The sequence below is a fragment of the Podarcis gaigeae genome (genome assembly GCF_964106915.1).
Source record: "Podarcis gaigeae genome assembly, chromosome: 3".
Lineage (NCBI taxonomy): Eukaryota > Metazoa > Chordata > Lepidosauria > Squamata > Lacertidae > Podarcis > Podarcis gaigeae.
Genome location: NC_139680.1, coordinates 5,916,394 through 5,935,626, shown reverse-complemented (window position 1 = coordinate 5,935,626; position 19,233 = coordinate 5,916,394). Strand labels below are relative to the sequence as shown.

At 44.8% G+C, this 19,233-nt stretch overlaps 1 protein-coding gene across 4 annotated transcripts in view; it reads right to left on the bottom strand.

Annotated features, from left to right (window-relative positions):
- The window catches only part of SLC1A4 (solute carrier family 1 member 4), a 308,345-nt gene extending 289,483 nt beyond the window's left edge, over positions 1-18,862 (bottom strand). For all 4 annotated transcript variants that reach the window (XM_083730414.1, XM_083730413.1, XM_083730412.1 and 1 more), the window contains exons 1-5: positions 17,805-18,862; positions 10,504-10,546; positions 5,449-5,511; positions 4,781-4,849; positions 841-1,007 (exon numbers count right to left, since the gene is read on the bottom strand). In XM_083730414.1, coding sequence (XP_083586540.1) covers positions 841-1,007; positions 4,781-4,849; positions 5,449-5,511; positions 10,504-10,546; positions 17,805-18,340 — 878 coding nt within the window. In that variant the 5' untranslated portion in view covers positions 18,341-18,862. The remainder of the gene's footprint in view (positions 1-840; positions 1,008-4,780; positions 4,850-5,448; positions 5,512-10,503; positions 10,547-17,804) is intronic.
- Positions 18,863-19,233: the final 371 nt, after the last annotated feature.

The following is a 19,233-nucleotide window of genomic DNA, read 5'->3' as shown; positions in this document are numbered from 1 at the left end:
GGGACGTGGGTGGCACTGTGGGTTAAACCACAGAGCCTAGGACTTGCCGATCAGAAGGTCGGCGGTTCAAATCCCCGTGACGGGGTGAGTTCCCGTTGCTTGGTCCCTGCTCCTGCCAACCTAGCAGTTTGAAAGCATGTAAAAGTGCAAGTAGATAAATAGATACCGCTCCGGCGGGAAGGTAAACCGCATTTTCGTACGCTGCTCTAGTTTGCCAGAAGCGGCATAGTCATGCTGGCCACATGACCTAGAAGCTGTACGCCGGCTCCCTTGGCCAATAAAACGAGATGAGTGCTGCAATCCCAGAGTCGGTCACGACTGGACCTAATGGTCAGGGGTCCCTTTACCTTTACCTTAATCTTTGTTGGAAGCCGCCCAGAGTGGCTGATGCAGTTTTTAAATAACACGAGCAACTGTAGCAGCAGGTCCCCTGTACATTTCAAAGATCCTGCATTTCATATGGCATCTGTACTGCCATATAAGTAGACAGGCAGATGGTGTGCTGCCGGAAGAACTGCATTAATACTTCTTAAGCTGGTTCAGACTTCATACCTGTAAACTAAAAATGTCTATGTGGGTACGTATACATGTAGTTTTGCCAGTTCCCCAGTACTGGAACACCAAAGGAAATCCCTAAAAATTTTATTTGCATGGGCACAGAAAGAAGATATGTGATACTGTTATGATAAATTCAGACCCATCTCATAAGAACATAAGAAGAACCTGTTGGATCAGGGCAATCTCCAAGTTGGCCTGTGCCTATATTTAGCTGATTTGTACTACTTTTGCTGATGCTGACACACAAAATTGCCAGAGAGGATCGTCCCAAAGAACACTCACCACATAATCCAAGATACTAAGACCATGGTTGCTTCGTTGAAAGAATTAAAGAAACGGATGAGTTCTTCTCCTTCAGTGCCAAGCTTTTTTAAGGCAACTCCCAAAACCAGAGAAAACAGGACCAGCCCCAAGATATTCATTCCTTCAATATCCGTGCCAACTGGGAACTGTGAAATAATACATAGTTGTAATATTAAATATATTAGTGCTAAACTCCAATTGTATGAAATTAAATCTTTAGGTCAGTTTTCCCTTTCCCCCTCTTTTGATATGAACTATGGCAGGTCACAGAATGGATAGAAGATACATGCAAAATATTGTAGAAACACCAGGAGACAACTAGAAACAGCCAGTCTCTAGACTTAAATGTAAAATCTTGAACAGAAAATATTGTTTCCAGGAGAGCTCAGAATAAAGACAGTAGAGCCTCCATCGTTCCCAATCTCGAAATTTAAGAGTTAGTGCTTTGTCACAGGATCAACCCCTTCCCACTCAGCCCACCTGGTCACAGCCTACTCCGTCCAGCAGTGACCATTGCTATCATATAGTTGACATCTTGAAATTCTTCTCTATACGCTGATTATACAGACCAATAGGTTAAGAATTACTGCTATATCTGGTTAAATTTTGTGAAAGGAAAGACGGTGTCGTATGTGCATTGACTAAAGGCACACTGAGTGACTCTGATTGTGTGCACGGCCCCTGCCCTGCACATGTATTAGACATAATGTCTGAATGGAGTCTGCAAGCGTACACATTGCACACATGTAACCTCTGTGCAGATGTTCAGGTGACTGTGCATGTATTGGGGGTACTGCAGGCACAACCCCAAATTGCCCCCATATGTTTGATTGGTGCATATGTTGTCTGAACAAAACTTACATAATCAAGAGAGGTAATCAAGAATAAAACACAGGCATGCTTGTGAAATGTTATATTGTTCATTGTACATCAGGGCAGGGTGTGTGGGTGTGTATTCAATTGAGATGTTCCAGTTTTCCATGTGTCCCAAGAATCCAGCTCTGCTAAAGTGGTAACTCAATATCAAGTAGAATATTTCCCCATTACAAACCATTTCAGGCTAATGCTGGATTGCATCTATCAGAATCCTAAGCATACCTCTTCAGGAACTTATTTTTGAATAGACATTGACCATATTATTATTATTATTAACTGAATTTATATACCACCTGTTATGTTACTGAAGTAGATAGTTATGCAAATGAAGGATCGAAAAGTGACGTTCAGTGATTGGATAGTTTTATAGGCAAATGAAGGATCGAAAAGTGATGTTCTGTGATTGGATAGTTTTAGAATGTTGTTACAGTAACAAGGTACTGGAGCTCTATAAAAGCAGGCTGACTGAGCCCTTCAGTTCAGTTCTGTTCTGACATCTGAATAAAGAAGAGCTGTTTGAAGAATCACTGTGTTGTCTGCTATGTTTGCCCACAACTTAACACCACCCTATACCTGGAGGTCTCAGTTCACATAACAAGTGCTGATGTGGCACCATGCTAGAACCCATGGAAACACACACACACATCCAGAACTATCCATGGGGCAATAACCTGCCAAATCAGAGATTATTTAGAAATATTTTGTTCATATCTTAGAGATGCTCTGATTGTCAAAAAAAAAAAAAAATCAAACTATTTAAAATAAGAAACAAAATGAAACATTCAAGAACTAGAAAGGAAAACTGTTCAAAGTCAGCAACAGCTAGCCAGATTTCAGGGACAGCCTAAGGCATATCATGCTGTGTTTCCAGTGTACACAGGACTCCATTATACCAGAGCACCAGGAGATCAAAACATGAGAAAAGGATTCCACATTATCAAGTGTCCAAAAGCCACATTAAAATCTTACAAGAGAAAACAAAAAGAGGTAAATGGTTTCAGTGTGTGTGTGTGTGTGTTTCAAATATAATATAAACCCAGTACAGCACATATTGGCTCTTGCCCTTTGTAGCTTAAGAGTTTTCACACATGCCATCTGAACTCGAATGTAAACAGTCCTATTACAGTGGTACCTCGGTGTACGAACTTAATCCATTCCAGAAGTCCGTTCTTAAACCGAAACCATTCTTAAACCGAGACGCGCTTTCCCTAATGAGGCCTCCCGCCACTGGTGCCCTTCCACCGTTCAGCTTCCGTTCGTAGACCGAGTTAAAGTTCGCTAACTGGGGCACTACTTCTGGTTTTGCAGAGTTCTTAAACGGAATGGTTTGTAAACAGGGCTGTTCTTAAACCGAGGTACCACTGTACTCTGTTTGTATTTGGACATCATACTAAGCATAGATTTCAAGCGTCCCTTATTTGGCGGGAAACTCCCTTATCCCAGCACCATGTCCTGCTGCTATCCCTTATTGATGATGTCCCTTAAATTTCCCGGGTTTCAAAGGAAGCAGCTCCTCTCCCTCCCTCCCTGCTGGCCAGGGAGGAGAGGGCTCCAACTGTGTTGCTTGGCTGCGTTGCTCACCCAATAAGGAGTCTAAGAACGACTGGGGAGTGGAGCTTGCATGCCTTGTGCTGATCAAATCGGCCACGTTGCCTGGGGGCTCGCCTTTGCTCAGCGCTTCCCAGCGGAGAGGTGAAGGTTTTTCTTGAGGCTTGGGGCTTTGTTTGTTTGCTGGTTGGGCTTTCTGCCTTTGGCTCGGAGGGGCTCAGAAGTTGAACATTCCTGTACCCGGAAAATCCCTTATTTTGGCTGCAGATCCCTTATTTTTGAGGCTGCTGGCCCCTTATTTTCAAATCTGTAAGTTGACAGCTATGATACTAAGACACATCAAGTCCCAAGCTGGCCCATCTGAGGCAGCCTCAGCATGGATACTGAAGTCCCCCCAAACTACCATGAAAGGATTCTCCAACACCACATCCAAGACTACCGCCAGCAGCTTAGTTTGGGAGTTTGTTGCGCATTGGGGTGAATGTACACTAACAACATCCCTGTTCTGTCTCATTGCCCCAACAACACAAACAAGGCATCACACCAGACACAGTGCAGATAGGTCTCCAGGGAAAGGATATGGAATGTTTATGGATGAGTGACATAAACTGGGCTGGTGCTGCATCAAGCACCTGAGAATGGGGCCACCTAGTCAATTCACCCAGGTTTCAGTTATGCATGCCAAGTCAGCGCTCTCATCTGCAAACAAATAATGGATAACAGATGTTTAACTGGCCAATATGGCACAACCTTAGCAACTGAACTTTTAACAAATGTGTTTTATATAGTTTTAGACTCTAAATATGAAGCATCGTGTCGTTTCACAATTTCCTGGAAGATCTGGGATTCCAGCAAGCTGGTCACTCCTCCACAATCAGCAAACCCTAGTAATGGGCAAAAATGTGCCTTTTCCCCCTTTAAGTGACACAAAGGAAGAAACAGGCTGATTTGCCTATCCCTCAAACCTATCCATTCTTAAGGAAATCAGCCCTGAGTGCTCACTGGAAGGACAGATCCTGAAGCTGAGACTCCAATACTTTGGCCACCTCATGAGAAGAGAAGACTCCCTGGAAAAGACCATGATGTTGGGAAAGATGGAGGGCAGAAGGAGAAGGGGATGACAGAGGACAAGATGGTTGGATAGTGTTCTTGAAGCTACCAGCATGAGTTTGACCAAACTGCGGGAGGCAGTGGAAGACAGGAGTGCCTGGCGTGCTCTGGTCCATGGGGTCACGAAGAGTCGGACATGACTAAATGACTAAACAGCAACATCAACTCTAGGGCTGCAAGAACGGCCTCAGGTCACTGCATAGAGGTTGCCCTTGTGTTTGACAAAAGATTAAAAGACAATGCTCTCTGAGAGTGCTTTAATTTTTAAAAAATCACACACATCTTGAAGCCAAAAGTCCAACTCTAAAGGAAGCATTTACATTCACGTGTTAAGATTTATGCAAAACCTTAAAACGTGAGAGGGGAAAACAAAACAATTGCTTACCTTTTCAATCGAAGCATTTCCAACAACAGAAGTTCCATTTATCACTACTGTGTTGTAATCAGTAATATACTGTTAACAATAAAAAAAAATTAGATTAAATATTCTATGGAGCATTACAGAGGTATGCAAGTTCATTGTTATACAGCAGCCTTTCCCAGCTTTTCTGCCTTTCCAATGCTTTGGTCTACAACTCCCACCACCATGGTCAATAATCAGGGACAGTGGGAACTAAACTCTAAAACATCTGGAGGGCAGTTGTTTGGGGAAAACTGCTACACAGCTTGTGAATTCACATCCAGAGCTTCATACATATAATAAGGGAAACCACCACACACACTGGTACAAATAAAATTAACACATTTGTCAAAATAGTTTTCTTTTACTATTTCAAGCCTAGAGGTAGCCTAGGAGCTTTTTCTTCACTGGTACTTCTGAACATCAAATCCCATTGAATTCAGTGTTATTTACTTTTGTAAGCATGCCTAGGATTTATATAAATAGTAAATAATAATAATAATAATAATAATAATAATAATAATAATAATAATAATAATTTATACCCCACCCACTCTTATGTTATTATGTATCTTATAAAGACTTTAGGAAGATTTAATTCTAATCTCAATCTCATATGAAGAGGGTGAAATTAACACAAAACCATTGCTTACCTTTTCAATGGTAACGTTTCCGATAGTTGCGTTTCTTACTATGGCTTTATAATCGGTGGCATACTGTAAATGCAAAAGGATAAATTGAGTCCTACACTGGTAGACAGATATACCGACTCACTGTTAAGACAGCTTGTAAATATCTCAGATCTCTTAAATGTAATTTTGGAAACTGCTACTTGCATTGATGAGGCTCTATTGATATTAATAGGTCAGTTTTGCTCTCTTAATATCTTTGTGTTGTGTTCTGATGTGCGTTTTGAAAGACCCTTTGTGAAAAATGTTTCTTAAAGAGCAGGTGAAACATCTTTTAAATTCAACAAATAAATAACATTGCTTTCGATATGTAGTCCCCTATATTCAGCTTTTCCTGTGATTCAATGGTAGGTTACGGCTGCCATATGCCCGGGATTTCCCGGACACTTCCGGGCTTTGATGGATTTCCTTAAAAATAGCTCAAAAACGTCAATTAATTTTGGGGGAGATTTGGAAAAAAGTGGGGGGGGGGGCGTCAACAACTTTTGTGTCCGGGCTTTCATTTTTTGAAATATGGCAACCCTATTAGGTGCTCTATTTTCACTTGGGATGTTTCCCTGCCCTGCCCTTGGCTGTAAAAGGCAAAGGTAAAGGTACCCCTGCCCGTACGGGCCAGTCTTGACAGACTCTAGGGTTGTGCGCTCATCTCACTCTATAGGCCGGGAGCCAGCGCTGTCCGCAGACACTTCTGGGTCACGTGGCCAGCGTGACAAGCTGCATCTGGCGAGCCAGTGCAGCACACGGAACGCCGTTTACCTTCCCGCTGGTAAGCAGTCCCTATTTATCTACTTGCACTAGTGTGCTTTCGAACTGCTAGGTTGGCAGGCGCTGGGACCGAGCAGCGGGAGCGCACCCCGCCGCAGGGATTCGAACCGCCGACCTTTCGATCGGCAAGTCCTAGGTGCTGAGGCTTTTACCCACAGCACCACCCGTGTCCCTTGGCTGTACCTGGATATTATTTGTCTCTTTTGACAGAGACACACTGGTGGCGCATGTACAATGTTTGAGGAAGCAGTACATTCAGCTTGTGTCTGGGCTCACTGTCTTCTGCTTTTTGAAGTAGTTGTGGATATTTCTTTGTAAACTGCTGTGAGGTTCTTTCTTTTTTTACACTCAAGCAGTATGTGTGTGTGTGTGTGTGTGTATGTTATGAAATAAATAATATCCATAGTTAAGCAAATAAAAACAGCTCTGCTTCTTTGCTTTCATTCCATGGCAACCTTATACAGAAAGCCCTTATGCCTTTCTTTCAACCTTCAGCCTATCAAAGCTTCTGTTTCCCAATACATTATTTTAAAGCTAAAGGGACCCCTGACAGTTAAGCCCAGCTGTGGCTGACTCTGGGGTTGCGGCGCTCCTCTCGCTTTACTGGCCGAGGGAGCCGGCGTACAGCTTCCGGGTCATGTGGCCAGCATGACTAAGCCGCTTCTGGAGAACCAGAGCAGCGCATGGAAACGCTGTTTACCTTCCCGCCGGAGCGGTACCTATTTATCTACTTGCACTTTGACGTGCTTTTGAACTGCTAGGTTGACAGGGGCAGGGACCGAGCAACGGGAGCTCACCCCGTCGCGGGGATTCAAACCGCCGACCTTCTGATCGGCAAGTCCTAGGCTCTGTGGTTTAACCCAAAGCGCCACCCGCATCCCTGTTTCATTAGCTAACAGAAAGGACTGCAGTTTATCAAGCTAGTATTTGCTGACAAAAATGTAAAAAAGTGATAGGCAGAATGTTAAATGCATGTATGCTAAACCAAGCAGAGAAGCATGAATTACACAGGAAGAGTTTGAAAAAACTCCCAGTACTTGCCAGCATGAAATGCCCAAAATAAAAAAGTGAGCCACTAGCACCTTTTTCTGCAAATGGAGCAAGGGTTCTGAAACTTTGCATAAAACTTGGTTACTTAAACTGCAGCCAAGTAACCCCTTTTGCATGCCAAAGGAATGTGGGAGAGCTACAAAAATATAAGCTATTGATTGGGAGTTTAGGACGAGGAATGACAAGGCTATGCATAGAACATAATTAAAGCTGGAGTAGTACTGTAGAAATTGGAGGCCAGGAAATTGAACTGTTGAAGCAGTTGGACCAGAAGGAAAATAGCTGGCATCTGCATCAGTAGAATTATGAACTAATCAATCAGATTGTCAACCCAATATTTTGGTATATGAACTGACAACAATAGGGGTTTTTTTTCAGCCATAGCTTCAAGGCAATGAGAACTTACTTGCACTTTACAATTCTAGTCTAGGCATTTTAAAGTTATGAACTGGCTTTTTAAAATGCAACTTCCATGTTATGAGTGGTGCTGTTTTATTTCTTTTAGGGTATTGTATTTTTGGTATGTTCTTCACTGAATATCACTCTGGAATCTACACAGATGGGCCGTTTTGAAAAGAACCTTCTTTTGCTATACCTGTCATGACAGTGTTTATAATTGAGAAATTAGTGTTCAGTATTAAGAAGCTGGTAATGTGAAGATTTGCCCTAAGGTCACATGATTCAGACAGTTCCAAAGCAAAGAAGTTGCTGCACATGTTTGCTTTAGAGTCTCTGAATAATAAAGTTGTTTCAAGCCGTTACTCATTCCTCTAGTTTGTCTGTTGATCCAGAATAATTACATGACATCTGAAATGCAGAATGAGGAGCAACCGAAATCAACTGAAAGCAGATTTCTGAAAGCAGAAACAAATGATAAGAAATTGTGGGAGCCACACCCAGTGAAAGCAACATTATCTGTAAGTGCTGCTAAATTGGAGAAATTATTATAAACAGGAATGAATATGTTTCAACTACCACCAAGCCTGCAGTCGTGAGAGGATATTTCAGATAATTGGAAAAGGTTTAGGCAAAGGTTTGAATTCTATCTGGCAGCAATGGGAGAAGAAGAGAAAACTGATAAGATCAAATAACTTTTCTACATGTTGTGTAAGGTTGCCATGTGTCCTCTTTTTCCAGGACACGTGAGCTTTTTCAGAATTAAAATTTCCGCCCAGGCAGATTTTAAAAATTTGGCAAAATGTCCAGGTTTTTTTGTTTACAGTAGCCCAAGAAAAAAATTCTAGTGCTTTAGATTCAGATCTAAGGCACCCAGCTGAGCTAGTCTGCAGCAGTGAATCACAACAGAGCAGCATCTTAAACTAACTATGTACTGTATAAATCCCTTCTCTTGTGGCTGAACTAAAAGGATATTAGCTCAGCTACAAGATCTTGGGGAAGGAGTCTGGGAGGGCAAGAGTTAACCTCCTCCTGCCCTTAGGGAGAGCACATATGTACATGTTAAACAGTTTACTAAATTGTTCTGTGCACACTTATGTTCACAAAGATGTGAACATGAGCCCAAATACTTTCATGTGGCAAGTGAGGGAGCAATACAGTGCTACCTTGGGATATGAACGGGATCCGTTCCGGAGCCCCATTCGCATCCCAAACGGAACGTAAGACGCGACGGCACATTTGCGCATGGGTGGGTCGCGTTCCGCCGCTTCTGCCCATGCGTGTGATGTCATTTTGAGCGTCTCCGCATGCGCGAGCTGCGGAACCCGGAAGTAACGCGCTCCATTACTTCCAGGTTGCCGCGGAGCGTAACTCGAACGCGCTCAACCCGAAGCACATTCAACTCGAGGTATGACTATATCTATTCTTATTATTTTGTTGTTGAAAAGTTAAGAACATTGCTACTAGCGATATATATCACAGCTTCTACAGCCTACATTTAGTAGGAGTATTTAAAATTAGAGTTGTCAAAGTGGTCTGTAGTTAAAAGTAGAAGTCGGAGAATGTGTCCTCTTTTTTGCTCTTCAAAATACAGTGGTACCTTGGCTTACATACGCTTCAGGTTACATACACTTCATTTTACAGACTCCGCTAACCCAGAAATAGTGCTTCAGGTTAAGAACTTTGCTTCAGGTTGAGAACAGAACAGAAAATCATGCTCCGACGGCGCAGCAGCAGCGGGAGTCCCCATTAGCTAAAGTGGTGCTTCAGGTTAAGAACAGTTTCAGGTTAAGTATGGACCTCCGGAATGAATTAAGTACTTAACCCAAGGTACCACTGTATGGCAACCCTAGTGGGAGAGCAGACACTGAACATGTATGCTAACTTTGTGTTTGCTAAGGGTGAGAATATGAAACTAAAATAAATAACTGATAAATTTGAATAATATAGTATGCCTAAAAAGAATGATGTTTCTGAAAGAAATATGCATGCAAAAAGCAAACTATTGATTACTATGTTACAGAACTAAGGAGGCTGTGTAAGAACTGTAGTTTTGGTGACTTGAAAGACTTTCTGATAAGTGGTGGAAATTGAATTATTTGTGGAATCAGAAGTAATGTTCTCAGACAGCAGCTGCTGCATGAGGGAGATCTGTCAGGTATATGTGAGATAACATTCCAGTTCAAGAAAAGGGAGAAAAAAAATTCTGAAATAGCCAGATTCTGCCAGCGCCACAGAAATACATCATGGTAATGTCAGAATGCCCATTGTAGTAATGCTAGTGGGTAGCTTCTCATCAAGAGGTTATGCACTAGATAAAAAGGAAGAACTCAGTGCTGAAATTCTTCCATTAGTCTGTCTTCAGCATGTTGAAATTGCTAGATATCCACATTCATTGTGCCCTCCACAACATTTGTGCAAACAGTCCTCTTTTAAATCTGAGTCTACATATTTCCGCAACCCCTCATTCATCTTGATAAGTGAACTACTATACTTATAGTTGAACCACACTATGGGCTAAATTCAGTGACTATTTAGACTGGTACATAAACAGTAACAAGTAAATGATCAGTTGCCTTGATTTTAATAATAATAATAATAATAATAATAATAATAATAATAATAATAATAATTTGCTTTCTTGATCATCCAGGGTAAAGAATTGTAGGTACTATTATGTCTCAGTGAAAGTATATCAAAGACATGATCCCCTTAGGAATTGAGTTGGGTTTCTGTTTTCTGTTTCTTGGTCACATGCTTCAGAAATCTCAGTCCAAAGAAAGAAAGGAAAAGGCATATGAAACTCACCGATCGAAAGGCTGCTGCAACAAGATTTGCTGGGAACAAGTTTCTGGGTGAGCAGGAACCAAAAAAAAGGAAAAAGAGAAGAAAAACAAAGATTAGAATTTAATGACAGCTTATCAACTTAATTATTTCTTTTCACATTAGTACAACATTATGCCTATATAGTAGGATTAGGGCATTAATTCAGCATTAACAATGTTGTACAATGCCATATACTGTAATCACTTCTTGCCTCAATCTTATTAGGCCTCAGCAGACACACTTGCTGTTGCAGAATATAGGAATGAACTAGTTGAATCAATAACTATTTTCTCAAAACTGTCATGTGACATTTCCCCACCATATGAAACATCCAACTTTTTAAAAAGAGCCATCATCAAACTGGCATCCTGGGATCCCACAGATGTCATTAGGTTAGTCCCTTGGCCAATCCACTGAGTCCAGACGTTTCTTAATACTTCTCCAAATAATGTCCTGCCTCAATCTGCAAGGAAGGACATTCTGCTCCAACTCAGCATGGCAACAAGGCTCTACCTGTTGGCCAGCAAAGAAGCAGCCACATCAATGCAGGTTTCCACTTCCTTCCCTCTTCCTTTCCCCTTCTGTGTCTTATCTATTAGATCAGGCTTCCTCAACCTCAGCCCTCCAGATGTTTAGAGACTGCAATTCCCATCATCCCTGACCACTGGTCCTGCTAGCTAGGGATCATGGGAGTTGTAGGCCAAAAACATCTGGAGGGCCGAGGTTGAGGAAGCCTGTATTAGATGGTCAGCCTGTCTTAGAAAAGGTTAGGCGTTTTGTGTCATTATTACTACAACTACTGCTACATTTAACTTTGCTGTGTAATTCAAAGATAGCATGTGAGATGAGATCTGGTAATCTAGAATCCACCAGCCCAATTCTGCATGTACAGATGTACACACGTCTTCCACAACAGCCCATACAACTCAGGTCACACTTCACAAGGGAGAGTGGGTATATCCCAGAAGAGGCACACACGGAGCAAACAGCTTCAGTTGACGACGACGACGACAACAACAACAACAACAACATAATAGATCTGAGACTGGAGTCTATATACTGTACAGCGGTGGAAAGAAAAACAATAAGCTTGCAGGACTTATTGTATGAAGATAAAGTGAACCAGTGAGATTGGTATGACAAAGGGAAGAGCCATTATCTAAACCACAGAGAAGCTGCCTCGTCTCAAGTTCTTTACTCAACTCACACTGAGTGAGCTTTCCCACAGCCATGAGCAGCCATGCACACAACCGCCCAGAAAACTGCTTCTGCCAGCGTCTGAGTTTTCCTGTTGTTGCTTTTCTACCCCTACTCCACTAGAAACGAAGGGAAATAATTCAGAGGGTTTGAAGTATTGTTCTATTTCAAACTTTACAAAATGTATCAGACTGTATTTTTCAGATGTATTCCAAACAAGTTTCTTTAAACTAATCCCAAACTTCTTTGGCTGCGTAAAACATTGGCGCTTTGTGTACATTCACTGCTGCCACCCATCTTTGCAGCCTAACTAGACACACACAGGAAGCTAATTTGTGCTGCTCATAGTTGATTTAAAAGAAGAAAAGAAATGTATCAGTTACTTTTCTATGCTCAAAGCAACATACTTTCATATGAACTTGCCTGGGTTTTCAGATGTTTGCGGGAGGCCCCTCTCATGGTCCCATCACCTCCCAGGCATGCTTGGTGGGGAAAACGAGAGGGCCTTCCTAGTGGCTTCTCCCAGACCTTGGAACTCCATCCCTGAAAAAGCGAGGCTGACTCCCTTCCTGTTGTCTTTCTGCCAGCAGGTGAAGACTGCTTTTCGGAACTGGCTGCTTTTAATGAAATGGCACTGTGCTGTTTTTATTGCAACTATTGGTATGGTTTTACTAGATTTTATATATGTATATAGTTTTAAATTCTATCAACGTTTAATCCTTTTTCAATGATTTCTTTTTGTATGTTTTTAACAGTTCTTATTTTTATCTGTAAGCTGCCTTGAATCCCATCGGGGGGAAGGTAAGGTATAAATCATGGGTAGGCAAACTAAGGTCTGGGGGCCGGATCTGGCCCAATCGCCTTCTAAATCCGGCCTCAGATGGTCCAGGAATGTTAAGTTAAAAAAAAAAGGAAACACCTTCTACTTTGATGGACAACACGGGCTGGGGTGACAAATTGGAGACACTGCTAAAAGTCCATTTGAACTGATTTTACCTGACTGCACAGGCAAAAATGCAACCTTCGGCATCAGAGTTTTCCAACCTTTCCATGTTGGTGACACACTTTTTAGGCATGTGTCATTTAGCAACACAGTAATTCAGTTTTACTAGCAAACCGGAGGTTAAACTAACCCCTTTCCAGCCCCAGGAGGATCACGTCTGCACACTGCAGCCGACACACTAACATGTCACGAGACACAGTTTGAAAAGCTTTGCTCCACATGTTTATTCAGACATAGGCGCTACTGCATTCAGTAGGGTTTTTACTCCCTAGCAAGTGCAAAATCAATGTCTGATATGGTTATCTCACTATAAATCAATATGCCCCAGTTAACAGTTAAGCATCAAAAGCTGTTGGGCAGGAACTAGGTAACACAGGAGATGCATGAGTGCTGCTGAAAACAATGGCCCGTCACCAACTCTTCTCTCTCACAATAGCATATAATAAACAAAAATGTGTGAAGAAATGGCAGTTTTTCTGCCCCCACAGGCAGCAGCCAATGAAGCAGAGCAGGTAGATTCTGAGTGCGATGACAACACATTCTGAAACAGGTTTTCACAGAAACAGTTAATCTGAGGCTAAGCAAACAAACAAAAAGGAAAATAGCCCCCAAAGCATTCAACAAATGCCTCAGTTTTATCACAGAACAAATTGCGAGCACAAGTAACCACATGTTATTTGGAGAAATGGGTAGAGTTCAGAATTTTACACATACAAAATGCTGTTCTCAAGTGTGATAAAATAGGGATATGTGGCTAATATACCTTGACACTTCAAAGAGACAGAGAGAAATGGGTTGTTGAGGCAGGCTATCAAGCATAGGTAAAGGTACCTCTGCCCGTACAGGCCAGTCTTGACAGACTCTAGGGTTGTGCGCTCATCTCACTCTAGAGGCCGGGAGCCAGCGCTGTCCGCAGACACTTCCGGGTCACGTGGCCAGCGTGACGAAGCTGCTCCGGCGAACCGGCACCAGAGCAGCACACGGAAACGCCGTTTACCTTCCCACTATAAAGCGGTACCTATTTATCTACTTGCACTTAAGGGTGCTTTCGAACTGCTAGGTGGGCAGGAGCTAGGACCGAACAACAGGAGCTCACCCTGCCGCGGGGATTCGAACCGCTGACCATGCGATCGGCAAGTCCTAGGCGCTGAGGTTTTACCCACAGCGCCACCCGCGTCAAGCATAGGGAATGTTAAATTAAGAAATATGAAGCAAGAGGCAGCCTGGTCCTAAACACTCTAGGGCTTTATAGGTTAAATCTGGCAGTTAAAATCAGGCCCAGAAACTGACTGGTAGCCCATGCAGCTGTTAAAGTTCAGGCTTAGTACGGTCAAACCACCCAGTCAGTAAACTTGCTGCTCCAGGTTGAGCCAACTTTTGCTTCTGATCCATTTTCAAAGGAAGCCCCAAGTACAACACATTACAAAAGTCTACGCGCACTTCCACCTGACCTGTTCGTTGATCATTCTCATCAAAATTTATTTGCAGGGACATAAGAAAACATTGGCTATTTAATAGACATTTGTTCTGATTTATTGGAGGGGAGAGTTAGATGATGTTAAATAAATGGAAGTGTTATCTCCCGCTTCCCCCAACTTTCCTTATCTCAAAAAGTCTGATATTTTGAGGAAGCGGGCTTGTTGCATAAGACCTCCCAACCAACTCTTAATTGTGCAACCTGAATTTGCTGGTATATAACTGGATCCCCAAATCGGTGCTGGATTACCAAATAAGCAGAGTAGGCACTGGCCTGTGGGCCCCACGCTGTTTGGTACCCCTGTGACAGCGGATCACAACGATATTCATTTTATCTTGAAAGAAAATTACAATCAAGCTTTCTTAGTTCAATGTTATCCCACTAGAGAGTGCACATGAAGGGGCCCCTGAGATTTCAACTGCCATGGGGCCTCCAGGGGGTTTAATCCAGCACTGTCCCAAATAAAATAGCAATAGTCTGTTAGCAACCTAAGTGGGAGGTTAGGTTAGGTTAACTGTGACTACACTATCTTAAACCAGATATGGTTGCAGCTGGCGCCCAACTGAAGCTGATAAAATATGCTTTGAGTGCTTAAGGACAATGCGGGATCCCCAGACTGCTGACCTGATCTTTTAGGGGGAGAGTGCAACCACTTCCCCAAATTCTGTGGCAATCCTCAAAAGGTCCCTTTCACAAAAGGTAACCTGCGGAGGTGGCCTCAGCCCTGCGGTGGCGAATGAAAGGTCAGACAGCTGACGGGTTGGGGGGCGGCACATGTGTGATGTCATGAGCATACAATGCCCCCCCCTTTGCTGAGGGCAACTTGTCGCACCTGCCATATGTTGTTTAATATCTGAGAGAAGTCATCCAGAGATTTGAGTCAAGGTGTCACCAATACATGAACAAACCCCAGCTGTGTCTCTTTTCCATCAGATGCAAGCAAGTCTGTGAATGGTCGGAATCAGGGCTTGGATATGGTAATGCACTGAATGGAGATGAATAAACTTCTCTTTTGTCTGAATACATTTTATTAGATTTCATAAAAAGAGATACAAAAGTTATTAACATTTTTTTTGTCCAGACTAAAACATTAATCTAGATAAAATAAAAATATAGATCCAGAGGAATAGAAAGAAAAAAAGAAGGGGAGGGGAGAGAGAGAAAGAGAAAAAGAGAGAAAGGTGAATAAACTTCTGAGTAGACGTGCTTTTAGGATTGTGCTGTGAGACCTTCATTCATTCCATTACCACACAACCTGTTTCATCCACGGCAGTGTACACATCACCAGCTTAAAACACAGCTATGTCATTCTATTTCTCAGGTCACATCAAGCTGGTTTCGGGGGGAGGGATGCATCAAAATATAATTTTTCACAATAAATGACAGGATACCTGAAGGATATGCAAGACCTTCACGGTCTTACAAATGCATTACTGCATTGCTACCCAGACTTCTATGAAATTCCCCCACCCTGCCCTGATTGCAAAAAGGTCCCACAACACCAGAGAAAGCTCCTTTTGATGACACTGAGAAAACTATGGGGTAGGATAAAAGTTTATTTGCTTCTGTCACTTCCATGAGTAGGCCTGATAATAGGCTGTCACTTGGGTTCAACCCAATTCATCATGCATTTTGCTCCGCTTGCTTTTCAGCCACCCTTTGACTGGCATCATAGCCCTCAGCTCAGGTACAAACCAAGCCTTGGATCTGCTCAGTGGAAGAGGATGCATAGGGTCTCTCCAATCCAGAGAGGAACAACTGGGGCTTCAAAAGCAGCATCTGCCACTCTATCTGGAAAAACTCTCCAAAGACTTCAGTGGACCATGTTAATAGATCTTCCACTCTTCCAGAGGGAACAGGTGCCAAAAGCTTAAACCTCCACAAGATACAATCCGACCACAACAAAGGAGATAAATTATGAGACACATAATGAGAATCACAAGTCAAAAGCATTAAAATAATACAGATAAGAAAGCACACAATGTTTCCAAAAACCAAATGTTGGCCATTCAGATATAAACAATAACTTGACCAAGCCCTATCCTAGCTCCTGGTTATTATAGCGCTCTCTCTCTCTCGCTCTCTCTCTTCCAACCCAGGATATGCTTCATGAGTGGAAGCAAACTCTGATCCTTTAACAGTTCATGCCACAAAAAAATCTGTTAGTGTTCAACTTAAACTTTAATGTGTCACAAGACATTGTTATTTTTGCTTCAACAGAGAAATGCTGCCTCTGCTCTGGAGTTAGCATTAAAATGAATGCTTCTTTAGCAATACTCTTCTGTAAACCAACATGATTTTTTGCCAAAGTTTATTGGACTATGAAACGCTTGAAAGCACAAAGAGCTCAATCAGGCACCCCCAAACTCGGCCCTCCAGCTGTTTTGGGACTACAACTCCCACCATCCCTGACCACTAGTCCTGTTAGCTAGGGATGATGGGAGTTGCAGTCCCAAAACAGCTGGAGGGCCGAGTTTGGGGATGCCTGGCTTAAGCCTGCTCAGTCCTGCCCATTTTGGCCTTTAGATTGTACTGACCATGCACTCGTGTGCAATAAAAAGCTGAAGTACAAGCACCTATGCACTGGCCACCTTTCTAGAACCAAATCTCTCAAATCCTTATTTAATTCTCTTAATCTCAATAACTGGCACTCATAGCAGCACACCAGTTCCCTAGCTCCAAGTACATTTTACGAAGACCAAGATTTCTAACTATTAACAAACTGCCCAGAGAGGAAGACTTGATGACAGAAGCCTAGGGTGCGTGTGTCACTTATTGTTTTTAACCGGCAGGAATGTCCAGGGTTCTAATCTCGAAATGTCAGTCACGTCTGGAGTTCCACGGAGTCTGGCACAAAGCACACTAGGTTAAAAGGTAAAGGTAAAGGTACCCCTGCCCGTACGGGCCAGTCTTGCCAGACTCTGGGGTTGTGCGCCCATCTCACTCAAGAGGCCAGGGGCCAGCGCTGTTTGAAGACACTTCCGGGTCACGTGGCCAGCGTGACATCGCTGCTCTGGCGAGCCAGAGCCGCACACGGAAACACCGTTTACCTTCCCGCTGGTAAGCGGTCCCTATTTATCTACTTGCACCCGGAGGTGCTTTCGAACTGCTAGGTTGGCAGGCGCTGGGACCGAGCAGCGGGAGCGCACCCCACCGCAGGGATTCGAACCGCCGACCTTTCAATCGGCAAGTCCTAGGCGCTGAGGCTTTAACCCACAGCGCCACCTGCGTCCCTTACACTAGGTTAGCAAAGGGCTTTTTTTTAAAAAAAAAAAAACAACTCATAGATGCTACTCTCCCAAAATGGGAGACTATGAGCAGTGGCGTAGCGTTGGGGGTGCAGGGGGGGGCGGTCGCACCGGGCGCAACATCTGGGGGTTAGGGTTAGGGGGCGCAAATCCACGGGTTAGGGGGCGCAAATCCACGGGTTAGGGGGCGCAAATCCATGGGTTAGGGGGCGCAAATCCACGGGTAAGGGGACGCAAATTACTTGCCTTGCCCCGGGTGCTGACAACCCACGCTACGCCACTGACTATGAGCCAGGAAGACAACACACGTGGCCTTCCTGAGTTTGCTCTGTCCTGTGCCTCCAGCTCAACTCCTTACCTTGCCAAGTCCAGGAAAGAGTCCACCGTGTCCTTGCCGGTGTGCGCGGCGTCATCCAAGCCCAGGGAGTTTTTGTTGAGGTTGCCGGCGCCCACGCCAGGTTTGATGATGAAGGCCAGGGCGACGGCGAGGGCTGCGGCCAGCAGGGTGGTGATCAAGAAGTAGGCGACGGCGATGCCGCCCAGCTTGCCCAGCGAGCGGGTGTCGAGGCTGGCGGCGCCCGAGACCAGGCTGCAGACCACCAGCGGCAGGATGATCATCTTGAGCATGCGGAGCAGCATCTCCCCCGGGAAGGCCAGGTAGGCGACGTGCGCCGGGCTGAGGTGCAGGCGCCGCACCAGGGTGCCCATGGCCACGCCGAGCAGCACCCCGGACACCGTCAGGATCACCATGCAGTTCCTCCTCAGGAAGCCCCCCAAGCCGCGCAGCTGGAAGAGCTTCAGGCGGGGCCGACGCGCCGCTTCCTCCCCGGCCTCCAAGCCCGACACCACCGTCGTCTCCAGGTAGCCATTCCGGCTCTCCTCGGGCTTCTCCATGCTGCCCGGACCGCTGCGGGAGCTTTTCCGAAGCGCTGCTTGTCCTTCCCGGCCGGAGCGGCAGCCTCCCCTGGCCAAGCGTTGCGCGCGCCCTCACAGCGCCTTTTACGCGCGGCGCTGGCCGGCTGAAGCAGCTGTGAGGCGCAAGCAAGGTGGGCAGCAGCGGCGCCTGGCTCCGCTCCTCGCCTCTCCCCCCCCCTCCCCAGCCCGGATGATGCAAGGCGAAGGCGGTCTGGGCTCAGCTGCTCCCGCCGCCCCTTCCCCCTCGGAAGGCTCCTCCCCTCAGTCACACGCGCCCCCTCCCCTCTTCTTTGGTACAGCTCACTGCGCTGCAAGTGGAGGGGTCGAACCCCGGACTCCGAAAAAGAAGCAAGAGACCGGGGGGGTGGAGAGTTGTCGGGAGGGTGGAGCCAACTAGGCTGGCAGGGGGCAGAGAAAGACGGAGCGGCGACTGCGCTTGGAACCCGCTGTCAGTCAGCCGGGGCGGAAAGGCAAGCTTTTCCCCTCGGCTCCTCGTTTGCCTGCACGGAGTGCTGAATGCCGTTACAGTTTTATTTTGGGCGCCTCCCGTCTCCTCCCGCTTTTCCCCATAAATGGTGACGGAGGCGACAGAAGGTAGCGGCGCGCGTCAGCTTCTATCCGAGGCGCGTGGAAGCGGAATGAAGCGGCTGGCGGAGAATGGGCATAATGAGGCCGAACCACTTCTGGAGACGGGGGTGGGGGGCGCATTTGGATGGCCGCACGCTTTTAAAATAAGAAATCCCCACATCATAATAATAATGAGGAGGAGGAGGAGGAAATCTGGTCCTCTATTTGCAGGGTGGTTTGAAAAAGCAGGAGAGAGGTCAAAGGGTGGTCCTGCGGTCCAAGGCGAACTGTGCCAATATCGTGGT